Source organism: Pundamilia nyererei, unplaced genomic scaffold, assembly GCF_000239375.1.
Source record: "Pundamilia nyererei isolate P.nyererei 1_Seehausen unplaced genomic scaffold, PunNye1.0 scaffold00106, whole genome shotgun sequence".
NCBI lineage: Eukaryota > Metazoa > Chordata > Actinopteri > Cichliformes > Cichlidae > Pundamilia > Pundamilia nyererei.
The window spans coordinates 1,084,138-1,099,832 of NW_005187507.1; the positions used below are offsets into that span (position 1 = coordinate 1,084,138).

A 15,695-nucleotide genomic window follows, 5' to 3' on the forward strand; every position below is an offset into this window, starting at 1 on the left:
AAACATTTTGTCAAGGTGATCTTGACCTTCAAATACCAAATTCCAACCAGTTCATCCTTCAGCCAAAGTTCATGTTTTTGCAAAACAGTTTTTTTCCTGTGACTTTACAAGAATGCTGCCATGATGAGATATCAGCGACCCTGAGATTTGAGTTCATGCATGAGTTTGAGTGGATATTTGAGCAAGGTTGGAAAAGATTATCTTCAGGCATTCAAGAAAGACACATTTCTGTACAACCTAAAAACAGTCATAGGTGTCAAAGTTCAAGCTTCTGATTATGTTACATGAAAGTAAAGTGATAACCATTATGTTCTTTATTTTTGGTTGAACTCAACAAGTCCACAGGTGTCATTTTTGCCCTATAAAGTTGGTATTTTTCATCATCTTTTAATTAAAAAACATATGAAGATATTAACCAATTTTGGAGGAAAAACACTTACAGTCCTTTATAAGAAGTTTTTTTTTCACATTTTAATGGTTACGTGAGAACATGTGTTGGGGTAGTTTTACACTACACATTCAGCATGCATAGTGTACTTATCGGCTGACTTCAAAGTTGCAGCTATGCACCTGTTTAATTTTGTAGTTCTTTCCTACCGGCAAATTACACAAAACATAAATCCAGATTTAACTTGTATCTCTCTAACTTTATGTATGAACAACATGACTGATTGGCTTTTATGTACATATGGAGCCAGTTCACAACAATAGTAGTCTCAAGGCACCTAAAGTTAAGCAGCGATGGCATATTTTCACTTCATTTCATTTTGTCTGCCTTGAACAAATAACTTCTCAGTTAAAATCATGAGTGTGTCAAGACCATCACAAGTTTCACACTTCATTTTTATCTTATTAGACAAATTTTAGATTTTCAAATTTGTTTATCTGCTGCAAATATCACATCTCAGCATGGCTTTGATCACAATTACAATCAAACTTGTTACATGCAGCCACATATAGATGAAACAGTGCTTTCATGTATTTGAGAAATATGTGTAACCGACACAGCACAACTTCTTTCGGTTCTTTATGGCAATGCCACTGTTATTGTTTAGAAAGCCGTACTTTAATATAAACAGATCACAACGCCATGGAGCCTGCGTCTCCTTACTGCTGCCGACTGTATTCTTGCACAAGCTATTTCTACTGTAGTTTAAATCATTATTTATTAATCTGCAAAAGTAGCATATTCAAGTTTAGGTTGGACATGTTTTCCTTGTTAATGTAACTTGTGACACAATAATACGCGCCACACGACTTAATTATTTCTAATGATATGTGCCTGATACAGGCAGTGACATTGTGGCATATGAGCGAGAGCACTTTATGGTTAATAAAGTGTTTTGATCATCATATACAGGACTCGGGGAAACAGGTGCAGATGAAACAACTGGAACACATGGTGGAAGCCAGAAGCTCAGCACACCTGTTCCCTTCCTGCTAAACAGCCTCGCAGTGGATCGTCTCTGGAGCACAAAATAGCTTCCATCTCACACACACAGCACACATTTCTCCAATTCCAATTGCTCAGAGATGGAGAACAGACATTTGTCCCTTTTAGGGCCAATAGCAATAGTGATAAATGAAAGCAGGACTCTTTCTCTATGCTGCTGGAAGATCTTAATGCATTTTCCTCTGGTCTGTGTAGACAGAGCACTCCGCAGGGAGGGAGGGGAGGATAAGTAACTATAGGAGGTGGTAATGGTGTTGGTATCGGCTGGTGTTGTTTGCCCTAGCTGTATTGAAGCGATGGTCCCCGAGGAGCCTGGCACAGGGAGCTGGGTTTGTCAACCTTGTCTGAGGGACTTAATATGAAAACAACACTAATGAGAACCATTTCCATTGCTCTGTTTATTTTCAGAGATGCATTGAGCGGGGCATACGCACGGCTCAGTGATCGCACGTTGCATTGCATTCATTATGGGGCCCTGGATGGGCTACTGATACATTACACACAAACACACTTATAATTGCATTTTTTTATTGTTCAGTGCTACTTTTAATGCTGCACTGAAGCAAAATGGGCTCCATCTGACCAAACACAACCGTAACGTTATGCATCTGGCTGGCATCTTTTATCCTTTTTAGAAACACTTACTAAAAACTAAAAATCTGCCCAGAAAAAACCCCACTACGTCTGTACACTATGTCTGTCCATTCTATAGTATGTGAGGAGGAATTCTCTTCATCAATAAATGACAAGCTTCAGCAGACAAGTATCATTTCCTCAAGCAAAATGAATCCTCCCGCGTCCATCTATTCACTCACAGACATGCCATTTTGAAAATCTCTCTAAAGTGACATTACTCTAGAGATTGAAACCACTATTTCATTGAGCAGAAAATTGCTATTGAATTTGGGGCTGAATAATTGGAAGCTATGTTCCAATGCAACCCACAGAAAAGGTGGAGTTATGTTTTATTGTCACACTCAAACCAATGACATTCTGAAGCTGAGCAGCACAAATGGTATGGGTATTGTTGGACGGGACATTGCTCTCCTTTGTATATGAGCCATATCAAGCAAGGAGTTGGAAGGCAATTTGGAAAGGATGCAATTCACTTTGAGCTGAAAGAAGGCCATGGATGGGATGAAGAGATATCAGCATTTTAAGGGAAAAAATCTGAGCATTCAGCTGTGTAGTTCCATGTTTGTTAAAGCCTAGACCAAACATTCATTTTCAAACATGTTTGCTGTATTGAAAACCAAAGAGGGCAACGTTTTTCATCCAAATATATTTTTTTCCTTGCAAGAAAATACATTGTAGAGTCTGCAATTATAAAAGCCTGAATTAAATATTTTCATACATAAGCTGCTTCTGATTGCATGTATCTACATCAACAGCGGGCTCTACTCCTTAAAAAAATAGCACTTGTGATAGCGGCCACTATTTAATAGAAGAATAACTGTTTCTGCTATCCTCTTTGCTGTATTTTGTTTTTAGTTTTGTGGCACTTCCTCTCCCTTCCTGCCCCTCCTTTTATCCAGTGATCGTTTTGTGAACCCTTTACCCTGTCATTGGTTTAGAGACTCCAAATGACTCTCTGTTTCTGCAGAAGACTAATTCATCCCCTTTCCTCCCTCCCTTGGCCACTGGCAATACTGATGACCACCAGAAAGACGCACACACACAAGCGTGAACACTTTTCATACAGCTAGACGTCGGCGCATGCACGTACACACTCACACATACACGCACACACTGATGGCTGCTGTGGTGTGCTGGTGTAATGTGCTTTGTTGTGTGAAGGTATCAATCAGAGGGGAGCAGATTATTAGAGTGTCTGAAAGAGATCAAACAATGTTGCCGTCTGCACCCACACATGGCTGATTTACAGGCAGGCAGATAAAGTACTGCAGCTCTCTGTCAGGGGCTACATGACGGCTCGCCGCGCTCTTAGGATAAATTATTGCAGAGGCCCGCGGTAATGTCTCTCCACCTAGCAACCAGCCGCTCCAGCCGCTGCCAGGGGAGCCCTGCTCGTCTGCCATAATGGCACTGTGTCCGGGGTCAGCAGTTACTGTATCGTTGCAGAGTAGGAGGGATATACACACATGCACGCGCACGCACACACACACACACATATATATATAGAGAGAGACACACACACATCCTTGAATGCAAGCGCGTGCAGGTTTGAGCACTGTTTCTCGTTTGTCTCTACACCTGCCATAGGAAGCAATGCCAAAAGACACTCAGGGATGACTACAGGAGGACTGAGTGGACACAGGGGAGGTGCCAATGTCTCGCTGCAATTTTGCAGCAGAGCAACATTTTGAAAAACTGACACCAAGGTTCCAAACAAGACAGCGCTGAGGGGAGGGGGGTGCCATTATCAAAAAATAAAACTTGGCAAAAACATTACAGAAAGCCATTTGTAACACTAAGTCTGATCTCACTTGTGCGATTGGCCAAGAGGCAATTGTATAGACGCGTTATTTCATAGTACGCTCCAGCTGCTGCTGTCCTTAGGTTGGCATGTAGGCCGGCACAAAAACAATCACTTTGTGACTGATAAAAGCCTCAGAGGCATATTGACATATACCAGTGACTTTTAGAACAAAACACAGTACCTATTTGATCCACTTTCTGAAACAAGACTACATATTTTGAGCTGTGCTTTAGTAGACAGTGACAAAGATAGATACATATATAGAAATATATATATATACATATATATATATATAGACAGACAGCAGGAAATTGAAATGAATAAGTCACTAACCTGAAGTGGATTTCACTTACAGATGACACATAACTATTTTATATGTCGCTGAGCTCCTGGCCTTTTATTTATTTCAAGATGGCATTTTTTTTTCTGAACACCGAGCAAGGTCAGAGTAAGTAAAATTCATCCGAGGAATTGGCAGGAAAGAAACAGGGCTGCAAAAAGAAAGCAGAAAAACTATAGTGAGATGCTAAAAGATAGATGCTGTCGATTGAGTGTAATGAATATTTTAGTGAGGTTTTCTCCATTAGAGCCTTTCAACAGTGTATTTCTATATAAAAAGAGGAGGGAAACTAAGAAATAAAAACACAAACAACTAAAAAATACATTTTTCCTTTTTCTTGAACCATGGCGGTCCACATCAGGAGTTCAGAAACTGGCTTTGGCTAGCCGCTCTGCCATTTCAGTGATGACTGGGTGATCGCCTCCTCCCTGCCCCCTCCCCCGTGTTATCTCGCTCAAAGCAGTGCCATCCCTCCATTGTAATAATGCCGCTTCCCAGCAGCCCTTGGAATGACCTTTCTTTAATTAACTGCATCTTGATGAGCAGATCTACATAGAATGTGAAGGTTAATTAATGAAGTATCACTGCTTAGTCTTAAAACCATCACCTAGCGGATGACAGCCAGCCCACCACTCTCAATTTTACCCCCGATCTCATTAGCGATGTAAGGCCAATGGACAGCTCGGCTCTGGCCAGTGGATCTCAAATAAATTGTATCAAAGATGGGCCCTTTGATATCCTTCATATGGCTACGTAAGACCATATTCTGACTCTACACTTTGAATAATATATGAGAAATACTCACAAATACACACTCACATTCTTGCATCACATAATGTGTTCATGTTTTTCTCTGAGGTATGAATCTAGTCAGCAAACGCATAAATAATTCAAATGAAGGTAAAATAATATTTCAATTAAGATCCATGTAATCTGTTTCCTGCAAACAAATACATGATGGATGGTGATGGATAATTCTTGTATTATTGCACAGTTTCATCTTGATAAGCTTTCGGTTTCCGTGTGATTTCATTTCAGGGCACATTTCAGCGTTGCTTATCATCGCAATTTGGAAAGAAGATCCACATTAGCGAATGTTGCCCGACGACTAAAAGTGTCTAAAGCTGGTAAAAGATGGGACGATGATGACTCGGGGTCTACGGTTACAGCGAATTTCCCAAAACTGGCTGCACTCACACAGCTTTTTGTCTATCCATATCCATCTATCACGCGGGAGGATGAGGTGAGCTATCGCCCACGTATGCTGAGCACTCCTAGCGCAGACACTAGGTGGACATGCAAGACTATCCGTCACCGTGGAAGCTTGGTTTTGTTGCCGTTGATTACAAGATTTCCCTCCTGGGTATCACCGTCCAGGAAAGCCACCTGGGCTCACTTACCTCCCAACTTGCCCTGGACATTGGAAAAATGACCCGAAAGTATCCAAGATAAGAGAAGTTTTCTGACCCCTTTCATTCCGAATAAAAGCCTCATTCCAAAGGTGATGATTTCATTCATTCATTGCACCCAATCAAATGGTGCACATTATCCTGCTGTGAACATTATCCTGTTTCTTTCCGTGTAACGCTGTTGTCTATTTAGATGCACATGCAAATCTCCATCAGGAGAACCGCTACTGTCTCTGTATGAAAATTCCTCCTGAAAACAGAGAAAAATGATTGAAGCTCCCTCTGTAACCTTGTTCCAGCCCTAAAGTCAAAGCATTAATGCATGACTTGGCGTCGGGTAGCATAAGAAGCACAAAACAGCTTCCACAAAACAGCAGAGTTTGACAGGTGCGTGTTTATCCTTTTTATCCAATATCTGCAGGATAAAGAATAAAATATGACAAATATACTCAGGCCATCTGGATACGGCTAAACAAGCAAAGCTACCAGTCTCTATTTGTGTCTGTTAGCACTACAAAGTTATTGATTCTCACCATTTACCACTACAACCCTTTGACAGCAGACACAAGCTCATATGTTAAAACTGGCATGGCTGACTTCATGACAAGCTAACAAAGAGTGATAACCCCCTGGTGTCTTGTTGCTGTCTGTGGTCTTATGGAACACAAAAACAAAAGAATAACATATAAGCAGAAATCTCTCCACTGCTTTTATATCCGTGCCTAATCTGTATACTGAATGACAATGATTTCCAACCCTCATTTACGGATCGAGTCATGAAGAAAGACGGAGTAAAAATCCCATTTTGTTGCCCTTAAATTGTTAAGATTTTGCCAGAGTAAACTCGATCCCTAATTGGTGTAGCTTTTTGCTACCAGTGATATAGTGTCACACCGTCACTGATGACTGTCAGGTAAACTTTCTATATAGAAGTATTTCTCCGTTGAAGCGTCTATCTGATTTCCCTTTCAGCACCTCGAATGACACCCCGCTAAAAGCTGGCACAATACGCTTCCCGCACACAACGCTGTCACCAAAGACAACTTGGGAGAAGCGAGTGTTTTGAGAGTTTGAAACAAAATAGCTGGTGCAGCATTTCCCCATTTCCGTCTGAAATCCTTGACACCAGAGGATTTACAGTGAAGTGAAGTGAGGTGGGTGCTGTATGGAACGAGCTGTGGGGGCTGCGTTAGCCGGGGTGGGGGGTGGGGGTCCGCACTACATTCGTGCTGACAGGGATCCTCCCTGTAGCGCATGCTTTTTTTCCATTAGTTCCTTACTCACTCTCTTGCCCTCCAGACCCACAGAGTGAGGAAGATTTAAGTGGCCAGTCAAGAGAAATCCCCAAGGTTTGGCAGGTGTGAGGTCTGGCTTCATTATCTACAGACACCTCTGTCCAATTATGAGCCTTGCTCCCTCTGTGACGATGATGATGCTGTGTGTGTGACTATAGGTGTGTGTGTGCACGTGCGTATGTGTGTGTGGAGGGCATGAATAAGCCGCCCTCATTGTTATCTGTCTAACTATCAAGATTCTCTCTTCCATTGTGACATCATTGACAATTTCACACAAAAAAATGTATGCACGCGCACTCATACTCACATATCACAACCACGGACACACACGCGCACACAGCATGCACATGCCTTTTGTTTAGATTTAGCTCCATAGATCGGCCTAAACCTGAAATATTCGGCCCATGGCCTCATTTCCTCCTCTGCTCTACTTGGAAGAAGAAAGCAACACCTGAAAACTACTCGTGCGCTCACAGTAACGGTCACTTCCCACCGAAAATAATTAGGACTCGCGATAAAGAATAACCAAAGGCCCATAATAAATTACACACAACAATCCTGTGATCAAAAGTCTCACTGGTTTTGATACATCTCCATGGTTTCTCCATTTTGCTGACCCACTGGTTCCAAAATGTCAGCTACTACAAACTGGAGCAGTGCCTTGTAAGCTGCTTGAAACAAGCACAGGGGTCTCTTTCTCTGGACTGCTTTTGGACACCCCCTGCTGACACTAAAGTGAAACACAACCTACAGAACCTTCTTTCCAAAGCAGACTGCACTGATAAACATGACAGAACAGATGACAAAAATATCATCTATTTTAAGCGACGTGCACCTTAAAGATGGAGAGAAGAAACCTAATTATTTATTTGCTACTACGGCCACATTTGCATTAATGCATGCTACCACGCTAGATCTTAATACTTGACAATACAGACAATTCTAAACTACATTTTTTTTAAAGTGGGGGGGGGAGTTTACATTTTTGTCTTAATTTATATCCCAGCATGTTCCTTGGGATTGCACACACTCCTCCCAGGGCTATGGCCTGCTATTGTCTATGAAGCCACATGTACCCTCTCCTCTCTGGTTTGCATGCACTCATATGCAGCCCTATCATCTGCATCACTTGGCAGATACAAAGAGCATAGCACTGATTTGCGTGTGAGCATGTGCGCCTTTTGTGTGTAGCACGGCTGCACTTGCTTGCTGTGCAAATGTGTGTGTTTGTGCGCATGCTTGTGTACAGTGTCTTTTTTTTCTTATATGATAAAGTGGGAGTGTCAGAGGCATCTGATGGTTCCCAGACTTTGGCTCTGTTTTATCTGATGCTGAGATGGCAGCTGTTGACCAAAGGAATTCATACATGTGTGTATAATTTGTCTTATGGCTCAAAACAAACTCGGGACATGGGACATCTTTTAGCCATTCAATTTGACACGACACAAACCAAAGGTCGCCGTGCGTGTTTTGGTTTCCTGAGTTAAGGACTGTCTAGAAATAGAACGGACAACAAATCTATCTTATTTTCTTGGAACTGTACAAATAACAAATCATTAACATATAAGAACAAATGCGGGTTGAAGCAGGTTGCAGCACAGCTCTGAACTCACCAATTTATTTGCCTCCTCTTAATGATGATAATCTTAGGACTGGCGGCAGCAAATGAGCTTCGCCTGAAAAAAAAAATTGCATGAATTAATAATGAGCAAAATTACTCAAACTCTGCACACCACAACCTGCCGCAGCACGGTGGGCAGTGGGCCCTAAGGTGACAAAGCTGGGTAAATATTTTATGTCTAAATATGATTTTGGGGTCCTGAGTCTTCTGTCTGACAATGCTGCCCTTATCCTTGCAGAACATGGGTAAACCATTAAGCTTAGAGGAGACTTGGAATCCATCGGCAGCTCTTATCTGGATGCAAGCGAGAGAGATCAGGTTTGCGTGCAGCAGTCGGCTTTTGAGGCTTATGTCTGTGAAGTGAGTCGACGGTGTTCTTTGGGTGCCCTCAGGTGGAAGCCTGGTATAATTGCTGTTGACAACCTACAAGTCATTGTGCAATTAAAGCATCTGCCGCTCCTGTGTGGCAGTGGGCTGTGATGCCTTGTGACAGCTCGTAGCCATTAAGCAACTGTAAGCAGCTGGCGTGCCTCGGTGGGGGAAAATAATGTGACAGAGGCACTCCCCCCTATTGTTGCCCTTGTCTCATTGGGGAAAAGAGGGACATTACATCACTCACCAAATACACGGGTGTCTCAATGAATGGGAAAGGGGCATGTCTACAAATTAGGACTGGCACAGCTGGATGTCCAAATGATAGTTTGTTTCTGAATGCAAAAACTGAAAGTGCTTTTATTGTTTTCTAACAAGAGATGGAAGCCTAGGGAAAACACAATCAAGACTATGCAGCATGCTCAACCAGGAGCTATTGGAAATTAATCAAATAGTGAACTGATTGATTAGTTCAAGTGAAAACAATGACAACAATTAGATAATTCAGTTTATGGATTTTTTTTTCTTTTGTTTTGGGTTTTTTGGGGGGATGTAAAACAACAAATTTTCATTGGTTTCAACTTGTTACATGTTTTTCTTCTTCATATCACTGAAATTTAATATCTCTGGATCTTAAATTATTTTGAGCAGAAACTGAAACATATAAACTGGGGAAAACTGTGATGAGCACTTCTTGTTACTTTCTGATATTTCAAATCATTAAGTGGAAAAACGATCTGCCCAAATAATAAATGACTACAATTGTTGTTTGGGAATATTTTCACTGCGGTTATTGCAGTGTTTCTGAACTTAACGAAGTGACCAAACTGCTCAATCATACGAGAGAAAGAAGAATCCTAAGCTTCGAGTGTGAAAAGTGAGAAAAACAGATTTACAGTTCTAGATCAAAGTAGGGAGCATTTTGGCCAGTTCTTCACTGCTGGGAGAAGGGCGGGAGGGACATAAGTCTTTTTTTTTTTATTACACCACCACTAAATCATTTGGGTGTCACATGTAAATGTGGTCTTTTGATGTACATTTAAGTATACTGAATTTGCGAGGGAGGGGGGGATTTATGTGAATGCAATTTGCACACTCTTTAGTCAGATGCAATTATTTATTTAATTAGCTCATTTTCATGTCTCCATGTCTCCTTCTGAGCTGTGTCATCAAATTTCAAACTGCTAAGAAAACAGTACTTTGTTAATAATATCATCAATACATTTACCATATCACTAACTGAACATTTATGGATTATACGTGAAATCATAAGTCAAATAGGGTGATAATCAACTAGTCACATTCATGTGGGTAGGCTATGAAAGGCCTTGCAAGTCTAAGTGTGTGTGTTCATGTGTCTAGTGTACTTAAATATGTGTGTGTACCTCCTGTCTGTCTCAAGGATTTGCTGTTTCAGCAGGGAAGGAATCAGTCCTATGCCTTTGCCATGCAGGAAAGTCAGCGTAAGGAAATTCCTGAGCTTCACAGTGGCAATCAGGCAGTTAAGGACCTGCCACTGAAAATGGAGCTGTATGTCAGTCACTTTCATGGCTTATTCACACTAGCACAACTGCTCTGGCATAAAAAAAAAAGAGGCATTCTCATTCACTCACACCAACAACCAAGCAAATTGCCCTTACTTGAAAATGGTAGAGCATGTATATTTAAGTAGCCTACCATCTGAAAGCTTACCTTGCACACGAGCAATACTCTATTAAGTCGCTGCAGGCACCACAGCAAGTGTTAAGGCAATATTCTGCTGCCTAGAGTAAACAATAAAGCTAACTGCTGATTTCCGTGCCTACGTAAGTTAGAATTTGACATTTATATGGCCCAACAAATAGTTTCAACATGCATGTAAAAGCCATCGTTGCCTCTCTTTGTGACATTTCTAATAAGTAGTAACCGTTTTGGTGGCTTTCTAGGAACAAAGAAGTAAGCTAATAGCTACTATCCTCTCCAAGTCAACTAATGCAGCTACTCGTTAAACCTTTAAATAATATACTTTCTGTTTTTAAAGAATTTAAAATTTTGAAATCAGATTTAGTTTTGTTCAGCATCTGGAAAGCAGAGCCTGAAGACCTCGAATGGGCCGGGGGCACCACCACACAACGATGTTGCGTTCAAGTGCTCATAAATACGCAATTTCAGCTTTTAAAATCCCGGTTTGCAAAAGAATTAACACAGTGTTAAATAGAGATTGGTTTATTCTAAATAGGACAGTCAAACACTAAGTCAGATAGCTTTATTAATAGTATTATTTAATGACTTATAAGTTGATTTGGGTGATCAGACTTTGTAGTTTGATTTTCCCACGTTTCTCAAAGCAGCATATGACGACAGAAGCAAAGCCTTGTGCGGTTGCCACAAACCCAACGTAGAATGTCGTAAAACGTGGAGTCGGCAGAGAAGTGAAGTGCTAGTTCTATTGATATGCAAACCGTGGTAGATTTCGCAGTTGGAAATAGGTAGTGATGTTTCATTGGCTACTTTTTGACCCCAGTCGGCATGTTTTAAAACTACAATGGACGCAGCGAGGACACAGAAAATGAGCTGATCTCCAGCAAAACCACCTCGAAAATGGCTGCATACACCGCTGAAGGTAAAACAAAACAGTTGCTAAAATTCATAACTGGAAGACAAATCTATGATATCACGATTTAGCTCCAAATTATTGTAGCTATCTTGTAATCACTTTCACAGATGTACATTATGCAACGTCCTATGAAGTCATTATTTCCTGTTTTGTGTTCTCTGCCATCCGAAGTGGCTGCAGGTCATTCTGTGGTGGTGGAGGTGAGCCCAGATATCCACATCTGTGGCTCCTGCAAAAAGCAGTACAATAATTATAAGGTCTTTCTCGCCCATAAGCAAAATGAATGTTTCCTGTCCACACCTGACACCCCAACCACTACTGCCACATCCACTCTCACAGGTAACATACTCCTCTTTCTGCTTTTGCTGTCCATAATTTGAATGAAAAATTGACTTTGCCTGTCAAATTATTTTCAGACTCCAGCACTGAGTTTATTTTTGAGGAGACCTACCAGACCTGTGTTGTGAGAGGTGTCAAAAAGATGACCAAAGCCCCAAAGACACCTTCCAAAAAACTAAAACCTGCCCTGACTTCAAAGAGACACAGCTGCTGTTTCTCAGGTTGGTGCCTCTTGCTGCTGATGAACACAGATCTTCAATCTCTAACAGGAAGAACTGCACTTCCTGCCACTCAAGCCCCATACCATTAATAGCTGTAAAAAGTATTTGCCTCCTTCACTTTCCTGTTCCATATCATCAAACAAACTTTATTAAGTAAAATACGAAGAAAACCCAAGTATATACAAAATACAGTTTTTAAAAGCTAATTTCATTTATTATTTATTAGAATAAAAAGGCTATCCAAAGCTGCCCTGTGTGAAAAGATAATCAAGCAAAGTAATCCATAAATAACAAAATTACACCCAAGAGTGCATCAATGGAGCATCCAGGGGGTCACAAAAGAACCCATCTAAGCATCTAAGGAACTCTAAGCCTTACTTACCTCAGTTAAAGCTAGTGATCATTATTCAACAATAATAAAGAGACTGTGCAAAACTTGACTTTAGGAAAATATTCTGTGGACTGTTGAGACAAAAGTTTAACTTTTTGGCAGGTTTGCATCCTGTCACAGCATTTCATAAACAACATCATACCAACAGTCAAACATGGTGGTATTGTGATGGTCTTGGGCTGCTTTACTCCTTCAGGACCTGGATGACTAGCTATAATTCAAAGAACCATGAATTCTGCTCTCTACTACAAAATCAGTTTGGCTTATGCAGCAGGACAATGATCCAAAAAACACATTGGCAAGTTCAAAATTCCATTCCAGTTTTGGAAAGTGCTGTAAAACAGCCACCGCTGACACAAAATGCTGTGCATCAGCAAAAAATTGAAAAGAGAGGCAGTAAAGTAGAACTAAAATGTACAAAATGACACAAGTAAAAACAACCATAACAGAGTTTTATAAACACACCCCCACAAATTTATGGGCACAAAGCATCAACAGAGTGACAAATAGGCAAAAAAAGAAGAAGAAAGAAATCGGGAACTTTTTCACAGCACTGTATTTATTTAGTACAGTGTTGATTGGACTTTTCACAAATGCAGAGGCTGCACACAATTTAAGAAAATGTTTGTTTTGTTTTTTTTACAATCTACAGGTTGCACTTTCAAGACACAGTATGGCCAAAAAGACATGGAGCGACATCTTAAAACTCACACCGGTACGCTAATGCTTTCAAAATATGTTCTTCAGTTGCAAAACCCCTTTAGAGTAAGGTTTAACCCCAGTTGTTTTTCTGTCTGCCATCCAGGTGAGAAGCCATTTGAATGTGAACTGTGCCACAAACGCTTCAGTCGGCGGGACAAGCTGAACATGCACAGCCGCTCGCACACAGGTGAGAAGCCACACAAATGTAAACACTGTCCCTATGCAGCAGCAGACAGCAGCAGCCTGAAGAAGCACCTGCGTATCCACTATGATGAACGGCCATTCAAATGCCAGATCTGTCCTTACGCCAGCCGCAACTCCAGCCAACTTACCGTGCATCTCCGCTCTCACACAGGTAGGTAGCCAAAAAAATCCAAAATTGTCAGCAGCTGTGTGACAGTTGTAGCTCAGAGACTGGTATTAAAACTGGCTTTATTTTGTTTATGTATTTATTTTCTAAGGGGATGCACCTTTTCAGTGCCAACAATGCGATGCAAAGTTCAAAATAAACTCAGACCTGAAGAGGCACATCCGGATTCACTCCGGCGAAAAGCCTTACAAATGTGACTTTTGTGAGTACTGCTGCGCCATGAAAGGAAACCTGAAATCGCACATTCAGATCAAACATGGTACGGAGAACTCCTTTCAGTGCGTGCACTGTGATTTCAAGTGTGCCAACAAGACTGCTCTGCGACAACACTTGAGAGAACACCAACCCACTCAGCCCATTCAGTGTTCCAAGTGCACTTACTCCTGCTCCAGCAAGGGGGCGCTCAAGGTCCACGAGCGGATCCACTCTGAAGACCGCCCTTTCAAATGTGACTTCTGCAACTTTGCCTCTAAGCAGCGCAGCAATCTTGTCATTCACAAGAAGAAGTGTCAGTCGGATAAGCTTGAAAAAGGCAGCGGTGGGAAAGGAGGCAGAGGTGGAGGCAAAAATTTAGGCACCGACTCTCCGAAGCCTGTCAGCTCTCGGTATCGAGCCAAACTAGATGCAGCTCGAGCCTTTTGCTGCGACTCGTGTGACGCTTCGTTTGTGAGGGAGGACTCCCTGCGGAGTCACAAAAAGCAGCATCGGGACACTCAGAGTGTGTTGCAACTCCAGCTCTCTACCCCAGCAGAAGCAGTTAACTTGGTTCCCGTTACCATGTCACAAACCAGCTCTGAGCTCGAAGTTCCTATCCCGTGTAACCCAATGCCTCCTTATAGTAATACACAGCTTAAAATCATTGTAGCTCACCCGTTAGGCCAGGATAACCCCTTGCTCTCAACTGGTGGGGATGGCCAGAATAAGAGCAACATGGTCTTGCTTAGCCCAGAAAACCAGGACATGGTAGTTAACTCCATGATCCAGCAGGTCAACCTGCTGGCGCCTGTACAACCACTCGGTTCATCCCAAACCACAGAAGCCATTCTTGAACCCCAGACTGTCCTCCTGACTCAACTCAGCACCGACGATGCCAGCAACCCGCTCCACCAGGCCCTGATGCAAACGGCCATAACCGCTCAGGACTCGAGCAGCAGCACACAGACGTTCATCACCACCTGCTCTGAACTGGAGGGGCTCAATGCTTTGATCCAGGAAGGTGGCACAGAGATTACAGTGGTTACGGAAGGAAACTCTGCTTTGGTGACCACAGCACCTCTGCCTGATGTGGACATGTCCAAGCCAGCAGAGATGGTGACGGTTGAGGAGAGTGCCTTACCCTGTGAGGAAAGTGCATTACTGGTGCCAAACATCAGCCTGGGCAGCCAGAATGTGGTCATCCACGGCGTTCCACTTATAGTGTCTCCTCAGCAGAGCACGGTGGATCAGCTCTCCCCTCATGCACTCTATTCCAATTCACACACACTCGAAAGCATCCCACAGTGAACAGCGTTGTGTGTTTCTGAAAGTTAAAAGACAGTAACTGCATCATAAGCTATTTCTCTGCTGATAGTAACTTGTAGATCTAACGGTAACCACTAAAATAGCAAGACTGTTGGCTTTGGAGGTGTCGTTTGTTTAGTCTTAACATTTTAGAATAAAACATCAATTTTAACATTGTTTCATGCACTGTATTTTCAAGTGTTATATTTGCAGGCATCAAAAATAAAATTGAAATTAAACCATATTTCAGTTACAATATTTAATTGAAATCAGGTTTAATTTAAAGCAACATCATACAAAAAAATAAAAGAATAATACCGCAAATGAACAAAATGTGAAAGTGACTGAATGTATTTGTATGATGTATTTTTTATGTTTGTCCATTAGGTGGCAGCAGAGTGATGAGAGTATATAATGAAACTTGCTCTGCTTTATGGAGTATTCAGACTGTAAGTGTACTGCTGCCCCGTGGTATTGATTATACATATTCTGTATGTATAGCTTTTGTTAAAAATAAATATTTTTTTCAAGCCCTCATTCTGAATCTGAAAAAGTAGATGTCAATTGTAGAAAGCATTAGGCTGCATATCAAGGTCTTACCTTCTAAAAGGCGACTCGCATTCCCGATAGATTTTTCAATAAAGAG

At 41.6% G+C, this 15,695-nt stretch overlaps 1 protein-coding gene across 1 annotated transcript; it reads left to right on the forward strand.

Annotated features, from left to right (window-relative positions):
* Positions 1-11,282: 11,282 nt before the first annotated feature.
* On the forward strand, positions 11,283-15,308 carry zfp64 (zinc finger protein 64 homolog (mouse)). Its single transcript, XM_013912894.1, has 6 exons — positions 11,283-11,532; positions 11,698-11,865; positions 11,943-12,086; positions 13,130-13,192; positions 13,283-13,534; positions 13,641-15,308. The coding sequence occupies exons 1-6, from the start codon at positions 11,511-11,513 to the stop codon at positions 15,050-15,052; spliced, it is 2,061 nt and encodes a 686-aa protein (XP_013768348.1). The 5' UTR covers positions 11,283-11,510; the 3' UTR covers positions 15,053-15,308.
* The last annotated feature ends 387 nt before the right edge of the window (positions 15,309-15,695 follow it).

What these genes read in the sequence shown, in the direction of transcription:
- zfp64 (XM_013912894.1), top strand. Translation starts at nt 11,511, where the DNA reads ATGGCTGCATACACCGCTGAAG. An exon ending in ACACAGCTGCTGTTTCTCAG is followed by an intron (nt 12,087 to 13,129) that starts GTTGGTGCCTCT and finishes TACAATCTACAG; the next exon opens with GTTGCACTTTCAAGACACAG. An exon ending in ACATCTTAAAACTCACACCG is followed by an intron (nt 13,193 to 13,282) that starts GTACGCTAATGC and finishes TCTGCCATCCAG; the next exon opens with GTGAGAAGCCATTTGAATGT.